Here is a 23,104-nt window from a genome sequence, read left to right as displayed (position 1 = left end):
TTCATCCCATAGTCCAGCATAATTTCCTAATACACAAAAATAACCATAAGGGTTGAGTGTGCTTTTTTTTCCTGTCCTTTTGGCAGCCAAGCATGACATAACAATGGTGACGTCATCACATTTCTTTGAAAGCCGCCCCCGCAATCACTATTGATTTGTAGAAAAACTGGTTGCGTCTAAAAGAGACATTTGCGCCGTGGTGGGCGCAGGCACATCTGCACTCAATCATACAGACAACCGTTAGAGCGTTTCTTGCTGTCTTGTTGCTGAGAAAGGCAGCAAACTAGAAAGAGATCTTGCTAGGAATCAATGCAGGCAGTTGAATCCAACATCGAAAAAAACATCCTGTTCAATGAACATAACATTATTTTACATTTTTTTTAAAAAAGTAGAATTCCATTTGATCCTATTAGACTGTGCTGTGTACTTAAGTATTTAAAACCCTAAACCAAGCTTGAAAACTAAAATCTCAGGTCTGGGTTATGGTTCAAATGAGGGTTTTAAACTAGAGTTGGTATTTGAAGTAAATATTTGGGTTTCAAATTAGGGGGTTTTAAATTTGAGAGAGCGTTTGGAACTAGGGTTAATTTTTCAAGGCAAGGTCCCAAGACTGGGTTAGGGTTTCAAGTCAGGGCTTTAAAGTCCGAGTTAAGATTTCAAACTAGGCTCAGTGTTTCAAATTAACATTTAAACTAGGATTTGGGGGTCAAAGTAGGGTTTTTAAATTTGATGCTGTACTTGAACCATTTGGAGTATCGGCATAGTTTTGGTCTCTTTTTGATAACACTTTGAATTATTCTCCTTAACTGTCAGAATCTTTTTAAGTGCTACTGGCACTGAATTATGGAAGTTTGAATACATAAAAGAAGGCCGACCCACGGACGACCCACGGACGACCCACGGCCTTCTATGTATTCAAACTTCCTTAATTCAGTGCCAGTGAAACCAGGAAGAACTGTTTTTCGCATTTACCAGCCAAGACCCTGGTTTCTGTTTTCATGACGATCATGAGTTGAAGTTCCACTCACCATCAATAAAGTCTTCACTCACCCCCAAATAACTGTGGTTGCGAGTTGAGGTCCAGTGATCTGCGATTATAGCAATACATTTGTCCGAATCCCCCACCAAAACATCAAGCTTACTTTTCTTTTCACCGTCATACAGCTGGCTGATTTTTACTGCAGTGCTGCCCGGTGGTTTGTATGATGGGTCATTGGACGCTGTTTGAAGCACCTCAATGAATCCCTTGTCTTCAACTATGTCGATCGGCCTGCAGTTCATCGCTATTCACTTGGCAAGAACTTGCTCATACGCGGGCTGCTCTCAAGTTTAGTTTGCCAAAGAGCTTTGCAATGGCTCGCTACATTAGCGTCTTCGTTGCTATCATTAGCTGTGCCTTTAGTCGCGGCTGGTTACTTTGCATTTATGTGGTAGACTTGAACTGCTTCTTTAGTAAGCAAAGTCCTTCATACAAAGAAGGAATATCACTTTGCCTTGATCAGAAGAGCCATCAGGGCGTTTTTTAGATAAACCATTCATCAGACCAACAACTCTCAGATGCTCCGTCTCCGTTTTCACATCTTCTCCCTGCTCCTAAACTTGCCCTCCCACCTACAATAGGAGCCTATCAGGTTGTGCCAAACACAATGACAGCCAATCAGTGTCCACTTCAGGGTGTGACACTGACCATTGTTTTTTTTACACTCCCAACAACTAACTCAAGCACAAGCCCTATGCATCAAAATGGAGGTCATCATCATACAGAAGCAATAAAGTTAGAGATTAAAAATTGGAATAATGCAATTTAAAAAAATTTACATTCTAACTCTAACTGTAATTAATTGATTACAATGAATGCACTATTTTGACACCCCTAGTTAGGTTTTAAAAGTAAAGTGTAAAATTAGGGTTATGTATGGCTAGGGTTCAAATCAGGGTTTTAATTTAGGGTTTTAAGACAAAGTTGGAGCTTGAAACAAAGGCAATTTTTCAAACGAGCTCTAGTGTGGTGTTTGTTCGTATTTTTGTTACTCAGCCAGCGTTGATGGGTCTGGTGGACCCGCTAGAGTTTGGGGGTTTCAAAACAACACAATCAAATAATTTTCTGTTAAAATACTCAACAGGTGTTTACTACACTCCAATTGCAAGTCATATGAACAGCAAACATTGTTAATATTTGCCCTTTGCCTTTGTTAGATCACATTTATGAATTCATGTGCTACATGTTTTTTAAAAATGAAATGTCCATAATAAAAAATAAAAAAAATTAAAAAGAAAATCCCATAAGAGTTATCACCATGAGGATGTTGTTTCAGATATGCCTTGTGTCATTTTTCACTATACAAGGGTTAAGGTTTCAAGTTTGGGGTCAGGCTATGAACTATGGGTTTGAAGCAAAGATTAGGGTTTCGAGCCTGTTTTAGGGATTTGAACTCGGGTTAGGGTCTCAAATTAAAGTGTTGAGGCTTGGTTAGGCTTGGTTCTTAAGGCTCAATTAAGGTTTCTTCTTATTGTGATAATGTGTCGTCTTAATTGTGCTCACATCCTTTGTGGGTTTTTGTGTGTGGGAGGAAGGGGGTCTTCCATTAGTTCTCTTCTCTTCCATTTCCAGGTGCAATAATCCTTTTTCGAACCTCCTTTCTTTTTCTTTGTAGTTTCCTCTAATAGCGTCACCATGGCAGTGAGCAGGTTGCCAGGCAACTGGCCGGCGTCTAGAAGGACGTTTGATTGGTGGTCGCAGCACATGTGGGAAAAGATGGGATGCTATTTAGCTTTGGACTCAAATTGTTACACAAGGTTAGGGTTTTAAGTCAGGGTTTCAAATTAGGGGTTTCAAGACAAGGTTAAGGTTTCAAATTTGGGTTAGGGTTTCAAAGCTTGAGTCAAATTAGGGGATTTCAAGCTTGTGTTATGGTTTCAAGTTATCATTTTACACCTGGTGTAGGTCTTCAAACTGGCTTTAGGGTTTCAAGGCAAAAGGATGGTTTCAGATTTGGGTCAGGGTTTTAAACTACAGTTAAGGTTTAAAAAAAAAAAAAAGATTTCAAATGATATTATTATATTATAGGGTCAGGGTTTCAAGCTTTTTTTCTCAATTAAAAGTTTCAAGACTTAGTTGAGAGTTTCAAATTGCGGGTTTCAAGCAAGTGTGGTTGGGTTTACAGTTTTTGTTCTCAGACTGTTGCAGGGGGTTGAACTGAGTATAGGGTTTCAAGCCAAAATTATAGTTTCAAATTTGGGTTAGGATTTCAAAATTGGGTAAGGGATTCTAAAAAGGGTTTCAAATTGGGCTAAGAGATTAAAATTAGGGTTTCAAGACAGAGTTTCAAGCAAATGCTATGGTTTCAAACTATGGTTCCAAACCTATGCTACAGTAAGACAGAGTTAGGGTATCAAATAAGAGTTTCAAGATAAGGTTATGGATTCAAATTAGGGTCAGGGTTTCAAACTTTTTTTTTAAATGAGGGTGTCAAACTTTTTTTCAAATGAGGGTATCAAACCTTGGTTCGAGTTTCAAACTTGAGTTTCAAATTAAGGTCGCCAGCCGGCGTTAGGGATTCAACATAGGTTTTCAAACCTCTGTTAGGGTTTGAAACTGGTTTTAGGGTTCCAATTTAGGGTTTCAGGATTTCAAATTGGGGTTAGGGTTTCAAACTATGGTTAGGGTTTTGAGTAAGGTTTTCAAATTGTTTCAAGACAGTTTGAATCAAGTGTTGGGGTGTCAAATTAAGGTTTCAAAGTTTGAGTTAGGGTTTCAAACTAGAGCTATGGTTAAGTAAGGTTTTCAAATTAGGGTTTCAAGATAGAGTTTCACACAAATGTTGGGTTTTCAAATTAAGGATTCAAACCAGGTTTAGGGTTTCAAACCAGGGTTGAGTTTTCAAGTTACAGTTTCAAAGTAGGGTTAAGGCACTAAATTAGGCTTTGAAATCATTGTCAAGGTTTCAAGGCAGGGTTGTACTTTCAAGACTCAAGAGTTTGAGTTACCTGGATTAGGGTTTGAATTAGAGGCTGAAACCAGGATTAGGGTCTCCAACCAGGGCTAGTGATAATTTTTCATCAGTCATCTGAATATGTAAATGAATATACCAGCATGAATGCACTGTAGACTGCACACAAAGTACACAAAGCAATTCCTGGTGGCAGCGGGGAATACATCAAAAAAACAAAACATGACATCATAGCACACCCTGGCGCCACCTAGATGACTCTATGTGGTAGTACACATGATTAAATAACAGGAAATATTCTTGCAGCTGTCGGCACCATTGCAAGGTAGAAGAGATCCATTTATGAATGAGACTGAAGCACCTTTCTTACTTTTTATTCATCTTGCAACCAAGCATTCATCACGTGACACTTTTAGTTCTCATTTTTCACGCCTGTATTAACAAATATGTACATGAAATAAAGCATTGTAACAATAATTATTCCCGATAACAATTAATTTAATCATAATAAATACTCATGAGCACAAGGAGGTCGTCCCATACATATAACACACACACACACACACACACACGCACGCACGCACACGCACACACATATATATATTCACACACAAGCACACACATACACTGTACACCAGGGGTGCCCAAGTCCGGTCCTCAAGAGCCCCTATCCAGCTTGTTTTAGGTGTATCCCTATTCCAACACACTTGATTCAAATGATCAGCTCATCAGCAAGGTTTGCAAAAGCCTGATTACAATCCTGATGATTTGAATCAGGTGTGTTGCAATAGGGATACATCTAAATCAGGCTGGATAGGGGATCTCAAGGACCGGACTTGGGCACGCCCGTTGTACACACTCCCACACAGTAGTGTAATAAGTCCAAAGTGATTTGTCAGCTGCAAGTGGCCCACCAACAAGGCTCCTAAAGTGCCACTGGGACTGAGACGGTACCGAGGGGGATACCAAGGACAGCGGGATGCGGGTTGCGGGGCTCTGAGCGGTTTCGTGAGGTTGATGTTGTATGTTGCATTTGTCTCGAAAGGTCATGATGAATCCATGCAGTCGGAAGCAATGCACAGGAAAAAAGTTACAGCTCAAGATTTTTGCCACCTATTTTGACGAAATTGACGGTGGGCGAAGAGGGTCAAAAAGGCAGAAATTTTGAATAATCATTGTCAAAATGACTAGCTGAAGTAGTACACATGTAGAAGTCAATTTAAGAGGCGGATTTTTGAAAAAGTAAAGAGGAAAACTAGGCTGGCTGAAAAGAAAAATTAACATGATTTAATAAGTCAGAATTTTTCCAAGAAAAAAGTTGTAATAATTGTTTTACTGATCATGTGGACGTGATATCACACTCGCTCGCTATTCATTGTCTTTTTCTCATGAGATAATGCGCAATATTATGACTATGTTGTAAATACATTTTTCTCATGATTAAAACATCCATCCATCCATTATCTGTACGGCTTCTCCTCACAAGGGTCGCGGGGCGTGCTGGAGCCTATCCCAGCTGTCTTTGGGCAGTAGGCGGGGGACACCCTGAACTGGTTGCCAGCCAATCGCAGGGCACACAGAGACAAACATCCGCACTAGGGCCAATTTAGTGTATCCAATCAACTTACCATGCATGTTTTTTGGAACGTGGGAGGAAACCGGAGTGCCCGGAGAAAACCACGGGGAGAACATGCAAACTCCACACAGGGAGGCCGGAGCCGGGATCGAACCCGCGACCTCTGAACTGTGAGGCGGACGTGCTAACCAGTCGACCACCGTGCCATGATTAAAACAGTCCCCTAATAATATTTTGATATTTCTCTTGTAAAATTGAATCTAAAAAATGACTTTATTTTGAGTTTTTCCTCATATTCCAGCTTTATTCTTGTAAATCTGAGTTTTTATAATAATTGTTTTCATTAAAAAAACGTGGAACATATACTTTGCAGTCTTACAAAGTCATGTAAATTCGACCATTTTATTTCAATTAAAATTATTCTTATAAGATGACATTTGCCACATAATATTAGGCTTTTTTCATTGTAAAACTATAACTTTCATAATGAAATATTACAGTTTTATGATGATAATATTAGGCCTCAGTTTTGCAATGTTATTCTATAATTATAATAATAATTCATTTTATGAGATACTTTTTCTCCTGATATAAAATTACAAACTTTTACACCTAATATTGTGTGGGTTTTTTTTCTTGTAAATGTAGGAGTTTTGTCATTTTTTATTCTTACAATATTAGGCTTTAATTCCCTCACAATATGACAACTTCATCCTTGTAGAACTGTGACTTTTTCTGGAAATATTGTGATTTTATTCCTGGCTTTTTTTTCTTGTTAAACTTCATCCACATCCAGTTAAACTTTTTTTCCTCCAAATATTGTCACTTCATTCTTGTACGATTATGTTTTTGCATACTTTTTGTCTTGTAAAATTCGGACTCTTTCCTCATAATGAGTTTTTGTTTCTAGCAACATAACAAATGTATTCTCTGTGACGCTGTTCTCATAAAACTACGATTATTCTTGTTTTTTGTTTTTTTACTTAATTTCCGTGATGCAAGGAATGTTGTTTTCTTGTCAGTGTGGCCCTAATATCCTTTGTCAAAACCAACAGAATACAAGAAGTTTCAAAAGGTAAAAAAAAAAAACAGGAAGTGAACAAACAGATGAAAATAGCCTCTTCAAACTAGAGTGGGCTAACTCCATTTTTGTCATTTCATAAGTTATGGGCAGAAACGAATAGGGGAAAAAAATAGGATAAATCTTTTAGATGCATAATGGCCTCAATCAAGGCTTAGTTCCAATTTTGACATATAGGGGGCAGTGCATTACTATCAGCACAACATTGATCCATCTGTATGTTTGTACAATAGTTCATAAAATATTGACTTGAAGATGAGCAATTTAATGGATGTTTGAATGTAGACCACTATTGAGCCCACACATTTTTTTCTAGTATTCCAAATACACAGGGGGGAAAAATACTAATTCTACTTTATTCTCTATGCATTACGTTTTAAGTAAAAAGAGGAATTAAATGAATAATACAAATATGATTAAAACATTCAATTGTGTATTTTGCTGTTTTTTGCTTATGTTACATTTCCATGATTTCATTTATTCTAATTCATAGTTAATTTATTGTAGGGACTGCATTACAAAGTTACATACACAATACAAAAAAAGTAACTTCAGCCTTTGTCCTTATGTAGGCTATCCATTCACATGCAGCAATATATCATAAAATATTCTTTGATTTTGATTGTCATATGCTATTGATAAATTTAAGGACAATTTTTTTTTTTTTAATGGACATCTCCGAGTTAGTATAGTGACATTTAATTTCAGTTAGAGAGGGTTTTTTGACTTTTTGTTGGCGGCCGGCTGCAGGCGGATGGCGATAAAGGGACAGGGAAATTTTAGTAAAATGCCCAGCTCTGGCTCTATCCATAACCAAAATATAAATCAATCAAATTTTAAAACTTGAACTCACTCTCCTGCAAAAGGACCTAAATGAGTGTCATCCCACTCTAGTTCTCAGTGGCTCAATGTTGCTGACCTTTGTGTACCTCCCAATAGTCGTGGAGAACATTTCACAAAGTGAGAAATTGGCTTTTCACACCCTCGCACGACACGAGGGCGAGAAAAGAACTTGGATTTTGCTTCATGATGCAACAAGTCCATTTGGTGGTGCCCGACGGAGAAGGTGGGTGTGGAAAGAGTGTTGCGTCTTCTGTGGGAATGATGCAAGCCGATGCATTGTGAGTTGACTTGTTGTCGCGATGGCTTTTTGAGGCGTTTCAGTGGTGGGCAAGTTAGTTGGGAGAATGGAGGGTGGTCATCACACTTTAGTAGGAGGAATGGCTTCCAGTAAGTGTCGTCGCTCATTTGCGGTACAAAAAGCGGGCTGCTCCACGCTATGTGTACTGTTGTCCACAGAGGGCGGCCGGCTGCATCTTCCCGCATAGAGGTACCGTGTGGTCCGAACTCTGCCCCTCCACGTCCAGGTCCATCAGGTTGGGCCGCGTGGCGCCGCTCCCGCCGTCTCCCGATCCCGGGGGGCCGTCACAGCCGCCGCCCGGCGACGAATTCAGGGTGGCGGACAGCGAGCCCAGCCTCCATTGGTCGGTGCGCGCCCGGGTGGGAGCGGGCCGGGGACGGGCGGCAAACTCCAGCGTCTTGGGTCGCTCCAGGGGGCTGATGAGGCAGAGGGGGGCCGGCGCGGGCACGGGGGGCGCGGGGGCCTTTCGGCGCTGGGGGAGAGGGAAGAGGGCCGAGGGGTCCGGCAGGCGAGGGATGTCTAGGGTGTCCAGCACACCTGCGTCGTCACAAATCAAAGCAAGCGCTGCTTGTCATGCACAGCAAGTCATGTTTTGTATAGATACAGTATACGTATACATGCATACATATAGTACATATATGTTTTGTATTCAATTGAACAATTTAAGAAAAACAATAAATATATTTCAAAATAAAACCAAATGACTAAATTAATTTAAATTAACCAATAAAATCATTGCAATAAAATTCTAAAAATGTTCCGGTAATTATTTTTCCCCTTTTTTTTCTATTACGATAATGTTTTGAACTTGCCAACTTTGAATGAGAGCGCTCATTAAATCAGAACTTCTTTCTAATAATATTTGCATTTTATGCATCCTATTAATGAGTACCGGTAGTCTATTCTTGTAACTAATACTTTATTTACATAAAATTTCAAATGTATTTATTCATATTTAATTCTCATGAATTGACTCTTATATACACATAAAATAAACACAAAATAATTATAATAAAATCAGAAAAAAATCAATCAGAGCCATTCATAAGAAAATAACGCTAGCAGGAGAGTTGGCAGTCACGGCAAAATAATCACTCCCTAAAATATTTGTATTCAGTTTACATTGTGTTACATTGTCATAATTAAATAATGTTATTATTCTATTTAGTTTAATTTAACTTTATTCAGATTTTTTTTTCATCATCAAGCCATACGGTATTTGTTAGAGAGAAAAAAAAACATTGATTGGCACTTACAAAAATTATTCTATGTCAATTATAACCTCATATAAGAAAGCAGACCTCGTTCCTCTCTCGGCATACGGTATTATCACTTTTCTGTGAGAACAAGAAAGATTCTTAATTGAAACATCTTAAACGTTGCACCTTACCTTTGTTTGCTCTGATGACTGGTCCCCCAGGCGGAGGGGGCATGGGCATGCTTCCGTCAGATGGCGTCCGGCGGTGGACAAGAGTCTGCGCCCGGGGTCGTATGGCGCCGTCGGACGGGGTGCGTCTGTGCCCCCTGTTGACCGCCATGGCGGCCGACACATGCGTGGGCGTGAGCGACTGGTTGGGCTCCTTCTTGAAACTCTCTGTCCGCAAGTCCAACAGCGGATTGAGAGAGGAGCCTGCCGGGGGCGGGGCCTGCATTTTTCCCGGCGTCAACGGGTAGTCGTCCGGGTCGGAGGGGAGGAGGGACTTGGTGGAGTTGCAGTCGGACAGCGAGGACAAGGAGAGCAGCGTGACGGACGGGGAAGGGTCCAGGGAGGGCAGCGTGGAATCATGATGGCGGGAGAGGGACAAGGAGAGGTTTCTGCTGGGGGGCGACGTGCTGCGACGGAAACGTCCCGTGCGCTGGAAGAGACTTTCCTTCTTCTTCCTCTGCTCCTCTCTCATGTCCTGCTCGTCCTGAAGCACCTGACGAAGACAACCACGACACGGCAACGTCACTTTCGAAACAGTCTTCGGTCATGCAAGCGCATACGATGTGTTTTCTGTAAAGATTTTTTTTTAATGACCCATATCATAACTACTGTTATTGATATTATTATCATCACTTTAACTATTACGATTTGCTTCATTACCACTAGTGGTATGGGAATCATCACCACATCAATATGTGTGTTAAAATATGTAAAAAAATAATAATAATTTGTTGCACACAAAACAAATAAGAAAATGGACAAACCCACACATAATACATAGTTAACTGGATGTAGGTAAAAAAAAGTATGTATATATTATTTAGTTTTTCCCATATTTATTTCTTTATTTTTTCAATTTGGAAAATCTTAGTGGAAACATAACAAATGCATTGTATACACATAAGTCGACAAACTCACATGGATGAATACACTTTGTTCACTGGAGGTAGAAAAAGAACACATCTTAAATATACTGGTGTGAATTAAGAATATTTCATTTTATACGCTGGATATAAAGTCTACACATCCCTGCTGAAATACCAGATTTTAGTAATAAAAAAAAAAAAAAATAGACCAAGATAAGTAATTTCAAAACTTTTTCCACCATTAATGTGACCTGTAACGTGTTTTCATTGCGTCTGTGTTCAGAACTAACAAATTTATGTTGGCCTAATTTGTCAAGTCATTTTAAAAGGGGTGTGTCGGCTTTTCATATCCACTCGATGTATGCCGTGTATATTCCTTACCTGCAGTCTGCCCAGCTGCAGCAGGTCTTGGCCCAGCCCCACAGAGGCCAGCAGCGAGGCACAACCCAACAGTAGCATGTCGCTCTTCTTCCTCTGGCTGCAGCGTCTTAGCGAGTCTTGGTGGATCAGCGCTGCCGCCGTTCCCACACAACCCTGAGTGGAGCTGGCGCCGGACGAGCCCACCGTGGTGGTGGCCGCGCCGGACCCCGGGGTGCTCCACAGGGACCCCGAGTCGTCGGCCGCCCCGTTGCTGCTAGTCTCGGAGGGCTGCAGTGAGCCCGGCGACTCATCCAACTCGCAGCACTCCTCTGAGGGACAAAACGGAAGATGTGAGGGAGGGCAGGTTGCTTGAGAGCATCTTGGTTTATGATCAAATAAGCGACTCACCCATCTCACTGAGGCTGGAGAAGCCCACCGTCATGGGTGCATGCTTGGGGGATTTTCCCAGGTTCGGGGCACTGGACGACCACACTTTGCAGCCCTCACTTAGTGATTTTAGTCTGAAAAGAATACAAAAAAATTAAAATCATAGAAAAACAAGTAGATATTATTTGAATTTGATCGCAATATACAAATAGTGTGGGACTTTTTTAATTTTTCAAGATAAAGCCCAAAAACTGCAAGGGGCAAGTGCTCTGGGAAGGATCATGTTGATCTGTTTTAGGCAATAAATTGTTAAAAACAGACAAATAAATTGGAAATACAGCATCAAATACAAAATGCAATATAATTAAAAGTCACAATTAAGTTTTAACAATAAAAAATATATGCAGTATATCAGTTTGATCTGTGCTCGGCAATAAATTGTTAGAAGTAAAAGAATGGATAATATGCTCATATGTAACTTTAAAAAAAAAAATACAATTTCAAATCATAATTACATCTTTAACACTGCAGCAGACTCAACAAATGTCTTCAAAAATTCCAAATGGTATGTTGCGACATTCGGCTTCTCCGTAATAATATAAAAGGTAATACGAGCAAATAAATACATACAAACTAATAATATGAATACAAAGACATTACAATTAAAATAATTTCTTTCGGCTATGTGCTAATTGAACATTTAAAGTGAAAATTAGAAAATGTGTGTAAGCATGTATTACATAATGCTATTCTTCATTAATCAAACAAACTCTAACTCCTATAAGTCATTTTTGCAGCCCTATTTCTATGCTTGGATGCTGCAGAAGAAAGATTAACAATGTTCTTTCATTTTTACATCCAGTGCATCCAAATACTTAAGTCCACCTACTTCTCCTCTCCCCCGACCCTCTCCCTCTGGTGGGTGGAGCTGGGCCCCCACGTGCGCCCTTTTTTCTTGCCGGCCGACATGTCTTCCTTTTTGCACACTGCGCTGCGGCCCCACGTCTTGCTGCCGTCATTCGGGGTCACTGTCTCAAACACACACGCCGGAGACACTTTCAACACGACGACAAATACGGCACACAATCGAAATGCTCTAAAACAGTGGTTTCCAAAGTGTGGTACCACTAGTAGTACTCAGTGTATGGTACAGTAGGTGGAAATGTTCCTGGCAATGAATATGTGAAAGCATCACGTCTCAAACGCCTACACTACAAAAACAATTGGGTTAAAAATAACCCAATTCTGGGTCAAAAATTGACCGATCCACTAGTTCAATAAACCCTAACCCTAAACCAAGTTTCAAGTTCATGGGTTGTTTTCTGCAAAAACTACCCAGAAACCTCATTTAGGGTTGTACGAAACAACTTCAAAATTGGGCTATTTTGTACAAAACAATGCAAGAAAGTCGGTCAAATTGACCCAATTAGTGGATCGGTCCATTTGTGTTTTTAGAGTGTACCTTACAACCAAACATGACACTGTATGACAAACAAATTGATCGCCTCCCCCCACAAAAAACATTCAGTTGTATTTAACTTTGAAGTAAAATATGTGTGGTGACATTAATCATGGAAAAAAAAAAGAGTATTTTTGGAATATGGAATGGAATCGCAATTGCTCAATTATTACCATTTCCCATCCCTAAGTACAATGCAATTTTTACACTCTACAGACAGTTGGGCCAAATATACCACAACTCAATTTGGGTAAATAAAATTCGAAATATGGGTCAAATTAACCCATGTAGTGGGTCTGTCAATTTTTGACTAAAAGTTAAATATTTGACCCAACTGTTTTTTAGAGTATAGAAACAAAACTTGTATTCTGCCTTGTTTTCTACAAATACTTTGGCCTACCTCACTACTGTATTCATACTGTATTTAGTTAGGAAGCATTTTTTGAGGTGGCACTAGTTGTAAAGATTTTGTAAATCACTGCTCTATAACATGTAAGTAGGGTCTCACATCGTATGGCTCGAAGGCGAGGAATGACGCCCGGGCTGGCGGGTGGCGTGGTGCTTTCGCTGCCCTGCATCTTCCTCTTGTCCACACTGGGGGACGCCTGCACCGTGATCTTGTGCTCGAAACCTTTGAACACATGAGCGTACATCAACAAAAATGTTACGATACACTTTTCACAAATGGAATGCGATGCTTTATTGCTTCCGGGAGGACATTTGTTGTGTTACAGTCACAGAGATACAGAATAGAATAGAATAGAATAGAATAGATAAAAAAAAATTAAATGAAATAGAAAGTTGCAATGAAATTGAACAAAACATTTACACGGTAATTGAAAGTAAAGTAATTGAATTCCTGTGTGCATGTTTATGTAATTTAATCTCATTACTTTTAGAAAAGATGTAGTTTTACATCTTTAAAATCCAGGTAACTAAGCTAGTTTTGTATATAAAAAAAATAAAAATAAAACAAAGTATAATAGAATAAATGAAAAGGTTCCATTAGAATAAAATAAAATGACATTGAATGAAATTAATTACGTGTTGCCATGAAAAGATTCAACTTGGGTATTTTTATTGACGTAATTGAAATAAATCTAAATTAATTGAATGTTTACAAATGATGCCATTTTTACATCCTTACCATACAATAAAGCCAAAGTAAAGAAAAAAAATGTAAATACGAAAGAGAAATAAACTACAATTAAATAATATACAACAAAACATCTTTGTTAACATCTTATTACAACAGTACAAGAGAAATTAAATAAATGAAAACTAAATGCAAGCAAAATTAAAATGTTGCCATGAAATAATTTACTGACGGCTTGTATTGAGATGATTGAATATGAGTTTAAATAACATTATGTTGACATAATTGAATTGAATTGGTTGAATTGAATTGAGTTTAAATTGAATTTGTAGAGAAGATGCAGTTTCTGGAGCTAAAAATGAAATTGAAAAATAAAGTACAATAAAGTGAAAATTAAATAAAAATATTCAGATTGCAATACAATAAACTAAATTAAATAAAATGAGAAATGAATTTCTTAAATTCATATAGCAAATACATATTTAAGAAAGCAAAAATAACATTTTGGGGGCTTACTGACCGAATCAAATATTAGTTATTTTCGGGATCAGGCACATAAATTGATATATGTTGTGATTATCTGCATGGGGTGTCCATGTATGAGCAATATATGACTGCATTGTACTAAGTTTGTTTCTTGAAATGAAAAACTAGGAAATAGCAATTTATTTTTGGGGCGGCAATTGCTCGTTTGGGGGCAAAATGGCAAGTAGTTGCTGTTCTTAGTATAATCCATTAAAAAGAAGCATTGCTGTGTCTGTCAGGGTATAATACTAGGTCACACCCACCAGAGGGCAGGCTGATGCTGTTGCCGTCCCTGCAAAGCTTGAGCAGCCTGCTCTTCTTGAAGTGTCCCTTCCTCTTCTTCACGCTGGGCTTCTCCTGGTACATCTGGTGGATGATAATGTTGAGCTCGCGCTCCACGATGTCGATCTCGCGCTCGGCCAGCTCCTGCTCTCGCCTCCTCAGCTGCTCCTCCTGCTCCCGCTGCTCCTCGGCCGCCCGGGCCAGCGCCTCCTCCCAAGACCTCAGCTCCTGGGGAGAGAGAGACATGAATGCTTTTTTTGACCTCGCATTAATAGCGCCTCTTCCGACACCTCTGCCTGCCGATTGTTGCTAAGGTGATTGACGGTTTTAGAAACATCGGGTTTCTAAAACTGACAGGGTGAGATTTGTGGGGTTCACACCTTCTCTTTGGCCCGAAGCTCATCAAACATCTGCTGGATCTCCAGCCTCCAGTCTTCCTGCAAGGAGTGGAAGGACTCCAGGGGCATCTGGAACATGGCCGACTGCTCGATGGCCAGCAGCCGCCGGTGGATGCTGGTGAACGAGGGCCTGCTGTGGGGGATGGAGCTCCAGCACTCTGGGGGACAACACAAATGCATATTAGCTCATGTTAGAGGTATCAAATCATTGTTTTGGTCTTGGTTGCCCTCTGGGAGATGCGGTTACAACGGTGAAACCACAAGGTGTACGGTTTCTGAGTAGTGAGCTAATTGTCTCACAAACAAACTGTGACTCAACAGTTCTTGGACAGCAAGCCACACCTAGGCCTGATCACCACCGGATAAGTTGGTTAAAATAAAAATTTAAAAAATCACTTAAGTAGCTGTCAGACTAAGTTAAGTAGACTGCAAGAGCTGGCATGAAAGTGTGATGGAGTGGGGCTGCTTTGCTCATTCGGGACCTGGACGACTTGCTGTGATAAACAGAGCACTGAATTCTGCTGTTTACCAGAGAATCCCGACGTGTTCACCTAGCCATCAGTTCGTATTCTTTAGAAGCTCAAGCGCTCTTGAGTTATGTAGCACAACAACTACCCAAAATATTCCAGCAACCTCTGAATGACTGGCCAAATCAAAGTCTCAACTTGAATCCAATTGAGATGACGAGGTATGATGTTAAACACAGTTCATGCTCGAAAACCCTCTGATATGACTGAACTCACACAATCGTGCAAAGAAATTGTATACCAAAATTGCACCATTTCATGGGAGTTATTTGGTTTTGCAAGGTTAGGAAATGCAACATGGAACAATGATAGACTGTCTGAACAATTCATCTAATTCAAATCGACATTGCAGTGTAGTAAAACGCAATTTTCAAATCACAAAGGCTGCAATTTGGATAAAAACAACGATCTTCATTTCGGTCGGTCGGTAGGCCGTATTTATTATTATATGTATATTTCATTTATTTATGAATGTAGTGTCTGGATAAGATCAGTGCTCAAGAAATGCAGTCTACGTGGTTAAACATCATTCATTTATGAAAAATGAAAAGTTGAAATGATAATGCCGCACATTTGTTTGTATTTTTGTTGTCATCTGATTAATGACTTACTGACCTACGCTATGTTTACAGTACGCAACACTTTGCGAAGTTGTCAAAATAAATGCTTACAGGACTGAAAGTCAAAGTGTTTAATGTTAACAACTCTAATTGAATTAGATCAACTGTATTTCATACTATTGGAAATTCATATATCATTGGCCTTCATGTTCCCATAAACCAAACCTAAAAGAGCAAAACATTTACAATATGAATAATAAAAGTGATATTGTTTATAGTACTACAGATTATCTGTAGCTTGTGTTTGTTAAAAAATACATGAGAAGAGGAGAAAAAAAATGCATATTAAATCGCACTCGCAATATACCGTATAATAGAATATTTCTCAAAATCGTTCAACCCCATTGGTGAGTGTCTAAGGAGGTGCAAAAACCGACACCAATGGTGTGATGTAGTGTATTTTCCAGGAAAGAGGGGAAGCGGGAGAGTGGACATATGGTGACCATGCCGAGCCAAACGCAGCCGACAGAATTAGGCACAACACTACTGTCATCGCACCTTCACATATCTGCTAATATCTGTCCAATGCCTCACTGAATTTTTACTGACCCACTGAACCCCTTCGTGGAGTGATCCATTATCCATCCTACCATAAATCTATTCACAATATCTATCCATGTATTTATCCACCCATCCATCTATTGGCTACTTATCCATCTATCATTTATCCAAGATCCAACTAACTATCATCCATTATCATTCTATCACACTACCATTCTATCCATCCATCCATCTTGTAGCCATGATCCATCCATCATCTATATCGAACATTCATATCGATCATCCATATCTATCCATTCATCCATCCATCTTCTATCTATGATCCATCTATGCATCTATCTATCCATCATCCATCCATCATCCATATCTAGCCATTCAGCCATCCCCCCTTTCATCCATCCATTTGTATCATCCCTATCTATCCATCGATGCATCATCTATCATCCATCCATCCAGCATCTATATCTATAATCCATATCCACTGATACATCCATCCATCCATCCATATCTATAATCCATATGCATCCTTCCATATCTATCATCCATCCATTCATCCATATCTATAATCCATATGTATAATTCCATATCCATCCATCCATCTAAACATCATCCATCATCATTCTATCACACTAATCACTCCATCCATTCATCCACCATCTCACCATTATCATAACCATTGTGTATCCATCTATTTATCTTGCGATCATCCAGCCATCATCTATATCTAACATCTAATATCTAGCATCCAAATCTATCCATCCGCATCATTCACATCTATCATCCATATCTATCCATCCATCCATCTTCTAGCCATGATCCCTCCGTTATCTATCCATGTACCGTCCATCTTTGCATCTATCTTTTACGGGTCTAACGGTATACGTGGGTGTATTAATAAGTTTCGGTACGGCATGTTCGGTTCGGTCCACTTGCGTACTGTTTCTGATCAATTTTTATTATTAGCGCGAGCAGACGGGTTTTCTCACGGACGCTATTGAGTGTCGCACACGTAGAAGAGTGAGGCGGCACAGAAGATCAGACAGCATGCCAGAAGCCGTGATATATCGTAAATGCATGGATAAATGGCATTATTATGTCATATGCAAACAAGCCAGAGCCCGAAGTTCCCCCCGTACACTGCGGTCTCCTGTTTGGGAACATTTTGGCTTTCGATCGATTCACCCACCCATCATTGATTCATTATCTCTCCAATATCTATCCAAGTATCCTTTCACCTATACCTTTATCTAGCCACCATCCGTCATCCATCCATCATCTATCTCTATCATGGTTAAATGGGCTGTCACTTATATAGCGCTTTTCTACCTTCGGTAATCAAAGCGCTTCACACTGTACCTCATTTACAGTACCTACGGATGACACAGCATCAGGAACAAGTGGGGGTTCAGTATCTTGCTCAAGGATACTTCAACATGGTTACAATGGCCGGGGATCGAACCCACAGCCTCTGGGTTGGGAGACAACCACTCTACCACTGAGCCATGCCTCCCCATCATCATCATCCATAGCCATCCATCCATTCCTTCCATAAACTTTCCATCCATCTATGCATCTCTCTATCTGTCACCTACCCATCATCTACTTTATATATCTATCATCCATTTCCATCCATCCATACATTGATCTGCTAATATTGTTGCATATTTATGGTATCGTCCATCCATCAAATCAGCTATACAACCGTGTATGCGGTGGTGAGGTGGTCCATCTTACCTGCTAGGAGCTGAGCGAAAGGTTCAGGGCACGTCGACGGGACGGGAAGTGTTAGCTTGTTCATGGCCACGCCGTAAGCCACGGCCAGTGCATCTATTTCTCTGTAGGGAACCTCGCCAGTGAGTAGCTCCCACAGCAGCACGCCAAAACTGTGACAACAGACACAACATGAAGCTCAAATGTGACGGACAAAGAGAAAGAGGAATGAAACACCCACCTCCACACGTCGCTGCTTTTGGAGAAGAGGGAGAGCTTGATGACCTCGGGCGCCATCCAGGCGTAAGTGCCTGCCGCGCTCATCTTGGTGGTCTGGTGCCACTCTCGCGCCAAACCGAAGTCAGTGATCTTCAGGGTCTTCCCGCTAAGGTCGTCACGCTCCACCGGCTCCAGAATGAGGACTGAAGGTGAGGAGGAGGAATATTCACTTAATATGGGACACAAACAACAAATAAGTCTCAAATATGCCGACTCACTGCTTTTAAATTCCTATTTGGTCAAAGATTTTACTCTGACACTTGTTAAAAAAAAAAAACACTTACACAGGCAAAACTTGTTACTCTATCTACAATATAATATGATTCAATACAAGAGCTGTATTACAAAATTCAGCTTTTGTAAAGATAACAACACTGGTCAACACCAAATTTGACATTAGTCAGAGATGGCTTTATATGTCCCTTCATGTATTTCTGACATTGATTTAAAAAATATCTTTCCTATTCTTTTCTGGCACATCATGTTTTGGAATTAAAAAAAAAATAAGAATAGAATAACAAATAAAATAATAAAAAATAAAATAATTAAAAAAATAACTATTTTGTCGTTGCATGAAAGCTAATGCCGTTTTGATTGACACGTTCATTGGGTTAATGCATGTTGAAAAATGCATACATGAATTAATAAATTAAATACAAATAAGAAAATTAACTGATACTAAATAACCCAAATCAAATTGTAAAAAAATAATAATAATTGTGAAAAGCTTAAAAAAATGCATTTTTTAAAATAAATAGATAGGCCTACATGTAGAGCAAAAAACACGTATCTCAAATAATCTTCCCCATTGAGATGAATGGAAATGCCATTCATCCGTCCCAGCATCCGCCACAAAAAATGTTTTGTTTTTTTTGTTTTTATAAAAAAAGAGCATTCTGCAATATTGTGCTTAAAAAAATAGAGTACAGTAATGACAAAATTATATAAAATGTAAAGAATTAAATCCTCAATAAGACGCAGGAATATTCACTGTTCTTTGCAGATGATAAGGAATATATGCCAGTGAAATTTGTTACATTATCTGTCAACATGTGTTGCTCCACCATCTGGACACAAATATCTTTTGCTAAAGGGTGCTAACTGCGACAGAGATGCTATTCATTAGCAAGTCTATGATGTTTTTCATTACTTGTTAGCATTAAGCTACATGGACTTTCAGGAGGCAAAGGTATGTGGTTGTTAATACACATGTAATTGTCTTTGTTTTCTGCTTAGTTTGACAGTAAACATCAGCTGGGAGTGGCAATAAACCGCTTGAGCCGGTTTTTAATGAAATGAAAATGATTTCAAGGCACCACTGCATTTCTTTCAGAAATGAAAAACCATCAACCAATCCATCATTGTAATTGTAAGTTCCAAAATATTGCTGACGCAGTACAGTACACCACTGCCAAGTGCAAACACAATACTGAGGAGGAGCCTCGTGTCGTGTGTTTGCATAATGTACGACCAGCTTATCCCCTCATCCCTCCCCGCCTCATACCGTACACCACGGAGGACTTCCTCCTTCATTTCCGTGTGTGAGCCGGCTATGGAAATATTTGGCGTGTACACACTTGGCAAGTACTGGGAGGCGGGTGGAGGCTGGCTTCTCACTCTCACTCTTATCTGCAGGCTTATGCAAAGGGTGGCGGAGCCTCTCTCTCTCTCTCTCTCTCTCTCTCTCTCACACACACACGCACACACAGACATGCGCACCCCCACACGCGCACACACACACACACTCACACAAATAGCAGAATCTTTGTTTACATACACGTTTTCCTCAACATACACAGCAAAGCCTTTACGTGGTAAAAGGTGTGCCTCTCTGTCCACAAGCTCTCTGAGAAACCTGTTTTAGTTTTTCACAGTCAATATATTTCCAGATTGTGACTCATGAAAAGATATGCTCCATGACAAATAAATGTAATACATTGTGCACTCGACACCTTCCTCCAGCATGTACTTCATTTAGATCAGGGGGGTCAAACTCATTTTTGCTGCGGGCCACATCACAGTTATGGTGTCCCTGGGAGGGCCGTTACGACTGTGAACCAGTATAAGTTTAGGATCGCCTTATGTTATCAAAAAAAAAAAAAAAAATTCACGGATAGCTAGTTTTGAAATCAAAAGCCAGTAAATAGTTTGTGCAACTATTTTTCCATTTATTACAATGGAGGGATTGGTACCAAATGTTTGCAAAATATTATATTTAGTAATACAAGTGAAGACAATTTGAAAAACCATGTCAAGTCAACACACATGATTTGACTTCACGGGCCGCATAAAATGATGTCGCGGGCCGGCCCCCGGCCCTTGAGTTTGACACCGGTGATTTAGATCAACTGCATTTACATCTGTGTCAAAAGTGGCACTTAAATTGTATTCTGTACAGTGTGGAGATTGAAAACTTTATTCAATGAATGGCTTGATACTCAATTCACAATACTGCGAGGCAGACGTACTAACCATTGCCTTATTTTAATCCTCAAATGGGCATTTACAATATTTGTATCGTTATTGTGGCAGTATAAGTGGTATAGAAAATGAACAGATATATGTCAGGCCTATTGCAGCCATAGTAATTCTACTCAACTATAGTTTTACATTTATGTAACTTTTATTTCTTTTGTTAGTTGCGAGATGAAGTAACCTCATGGATTCAAGTCCAAATCATCAAAAAATTTAAAGTTATTTAGTTTCTAGCAGTATAAATTTTAGTGACCATCAATGTTTTGGGGCAATAAATCCAGTTTAAATTTTAGTGACCTGCAAAGTCTTATTTAGCATAACTTTATCAAATACAGTACAGACACGAATTTGAATACATGTAGTTGGGGCTGCAACAAACAAACTTAATCTGTTGATTATTTTATGATTAGTTGATGAATTAGATTTTAAAAATTATAATTTCCATCCCTTTATTTAGTGCATTATTTCAAATTGTCAGTGCAGAAAATGCACAAAGAAACTAATTATGATTCAGTTAAGGGTTTGGTCTCTAACGTTAGAAAAAAAAGGCAAAAATTATGATTGTTAACAAAAGTAAAAGCAGATGTTTGCAAATGTCTTCTTTTGTCTTCACACTCACACACAAATATAATCAGTCTGCTTTTATGGAGAACCACAGAAATCTGAGAATATTTACTATTGAGAGGCTGAATTAATGAGGATTTGGACAATATTGAATTGAAAAGGTATCCAAACAATTAGTCGATTGTAAAAATAATTTTCAATTCATTTCATCATTGATTAGTTCTCGATAAATCTATAAATCGTAGCACCTCTAACAGAAAATGTGAATATGAGCAACCATTCTTAAGCATTCCATCTCACTGACATAAAACATTTACAATGCAGTGTGTGTAGGTGTGGCACAGCACTGTAGTATAGTGGCTGGCATGTCTGCCTCACATTATTGAGGTTTGGGCTTCAAATTTCAGGGGATGGTGTGGAGTGTGAATGCTTCCTCATACATTCCCAAAACATGTATGCGAGGTTCATTGAAGACTAAACGGTGCAATGTGCATATGTATGAATGTGAGTGTGAATGCTTGTTTGTCTGTATGTGCCCTGCGACCAGTCTCGGCTGTACCTCGCCTCTCACCCAGAGTCAGCTGCGACAGGCTCCAGCTCACCCCAATGAGAAATAGAAAATGAAGAGATGGTGAATTTAGGTAGTAGTTTAAGTCTTTTTTTTTGTCCAACCAATTTGCGCTGTTGGAGTGATCAATTACGAGCTACACAAACTGAGAAAAACAGATGATTATGTCCTCCGCGTCAGCATTTGCGAGCATCTCATTTATTAATATCAGCAAGTCCTCCAGCCGTACTTTCTATTTCATTCGAGAGACAGCTGATCTCCTCCTTGGGGCTCGACTTCTCGCATGCGAGTTTGCATGTTGACAAGGGTGTGTCCACCTGCCCTGCACGCTCTGTTTGGTGAGGGCTGTTTTTTTGGTGGAACCTTTACGCTGTTGTTCATGGAAAAACTCGTCTGTCTGCCATTTTTTGTACTGCGGAAAAAAAGCATTTTTTTCATAGCAAAATATTGTGTGTATTTATTGTACTTGATCATTGACAACAAATTATTAACGTAGGCTATAAACACGCCAAAAAACATTGAATTAGTTTTCCGCTTGACCAAACTTGCTCTGCACCAAGCCTCCAACTTGCTCATCCAATCCCAAATGTCAAAACAGCCATGTTAGATTCACGATGAACAGTCAGCGTCAGGTAGACAGGTGTCCACATCTGCTGCTTCGGCTCACAATAGTTTTGTCAAACTAGGACTCAACACAGCAACAAAACCAGTGGAAGCTGTGAGAACAGCTCAGCGGAACATCTACGACTGCCAGTTCATATTGTCACTGCGGGAATCCATTGGTTTCTGGTCGGTCAACACTGCAGCATCAGCCACTCGCTAACTGCTATGTAGGTCGGAGCCAGCAGCCTACAAAGTAAAATAATGTTCACATGAACACAGGCCATGCCCAAAACGTTGTCACTCGGCACCATCAATGATACTCCTGCGATTTTCTGTGCAGTCAAATGTTAATAATTTTACAGCAACTGTAGAGCTACTGTTCTTCCGCATTATTATCAAAATTGATGACTAGCATGTACAGGTATTGTACATTGTGTAGCTGCGTGCTTGGCTAGTAGCCGTAACTGTATTGTAGGTACAGTAATGTAATTAAGATATTTGTAAGTGTTTAAAATGCTATTATAGTGTTTTGATATCATAGCTGGTGGTATATTCATGGTTAAAAAAAAATAAAAAATAATATATATATACATATACACGGTGGACGACTGGTTAGCACGTCCGCCTCACAGTTCAGAGGTCGTGGGTTCGATCCCGGCTCCGGCCTCCCTGTGTGGGGTTTGCATGTTCTCCCCGTGCCTGCGTGGGTT

General features: G+C 39.6%; 1 protein-coding gene across 1 annotated transcript in view; it reads right to left on the bottom strand.

Annotated features, from left to right (window-relative positions):
• Positions 1–4,308: 4,308 nt before the first annotated feature.
• Positions 4,309–23,104, bottom strand: part of map3k10 (mitogen-activated protein kinase kinase kinase 10) — a 40,906-nt gene continuing 22,110 nt past the window's right edge. Inside the window, exons 2-11 of the mRNA XM_086036012.1 lie at positions 18,147–18,327; positions 17,930–18,078; positions 14,530–14,705; positions 14,131–14,377; positions 12,755–12,877; positions 11,677–11,815; positions 10,809–10,921; positions 10,422–10,729; positions 9,139–9,667; positions 4,309–8,285 (exon numbers count right to left, since the gene is read on the bottom strand). Coding sequence (XP_085892138.1) covers positions 7,885–8,285; positions 9,139–9,667; positions 10,422–10,729; positions 10,809–10,921; positions 11,677–11,815; positions 12,755–12,877; positions 14,131–14,377; positions 14,530–14,705; positions 17,930–18,078; positions 18,147–18,327 — 2,366 coding nt within the window. The 3' untranslated portion in view covers positions 4,309–7,884. The remainder of the gene's footprint in view (positions 8,286–9,138; positions 9,668–10,421; positions 10,730–10,808; positions 10,922–11,676; positions 11,816–12,754; positions 12,878–14,130; positions 14,378–14,529; positions 14,706–17,929; positions 18,079–18,146; positions 18,328–23,104) is intronic.

Source organism: Filicampus tigris, chromosome 7 (genome assembly GCF_054856515.1).
Source record: "Filicampus tigris isolate MCC_2025a chromosome 7, RoL_Ftig_1.0, whole genome shotgun sequence".
NCBI lineage: Eukaryota > Metazoa > Chordata > Actinopteri > Syngnathiformes > Syngnathidae > Filicampus > Filicampus tigris.
This window is presented reverse-complemented; position numbering and strand designations above follow the sequence as displayed.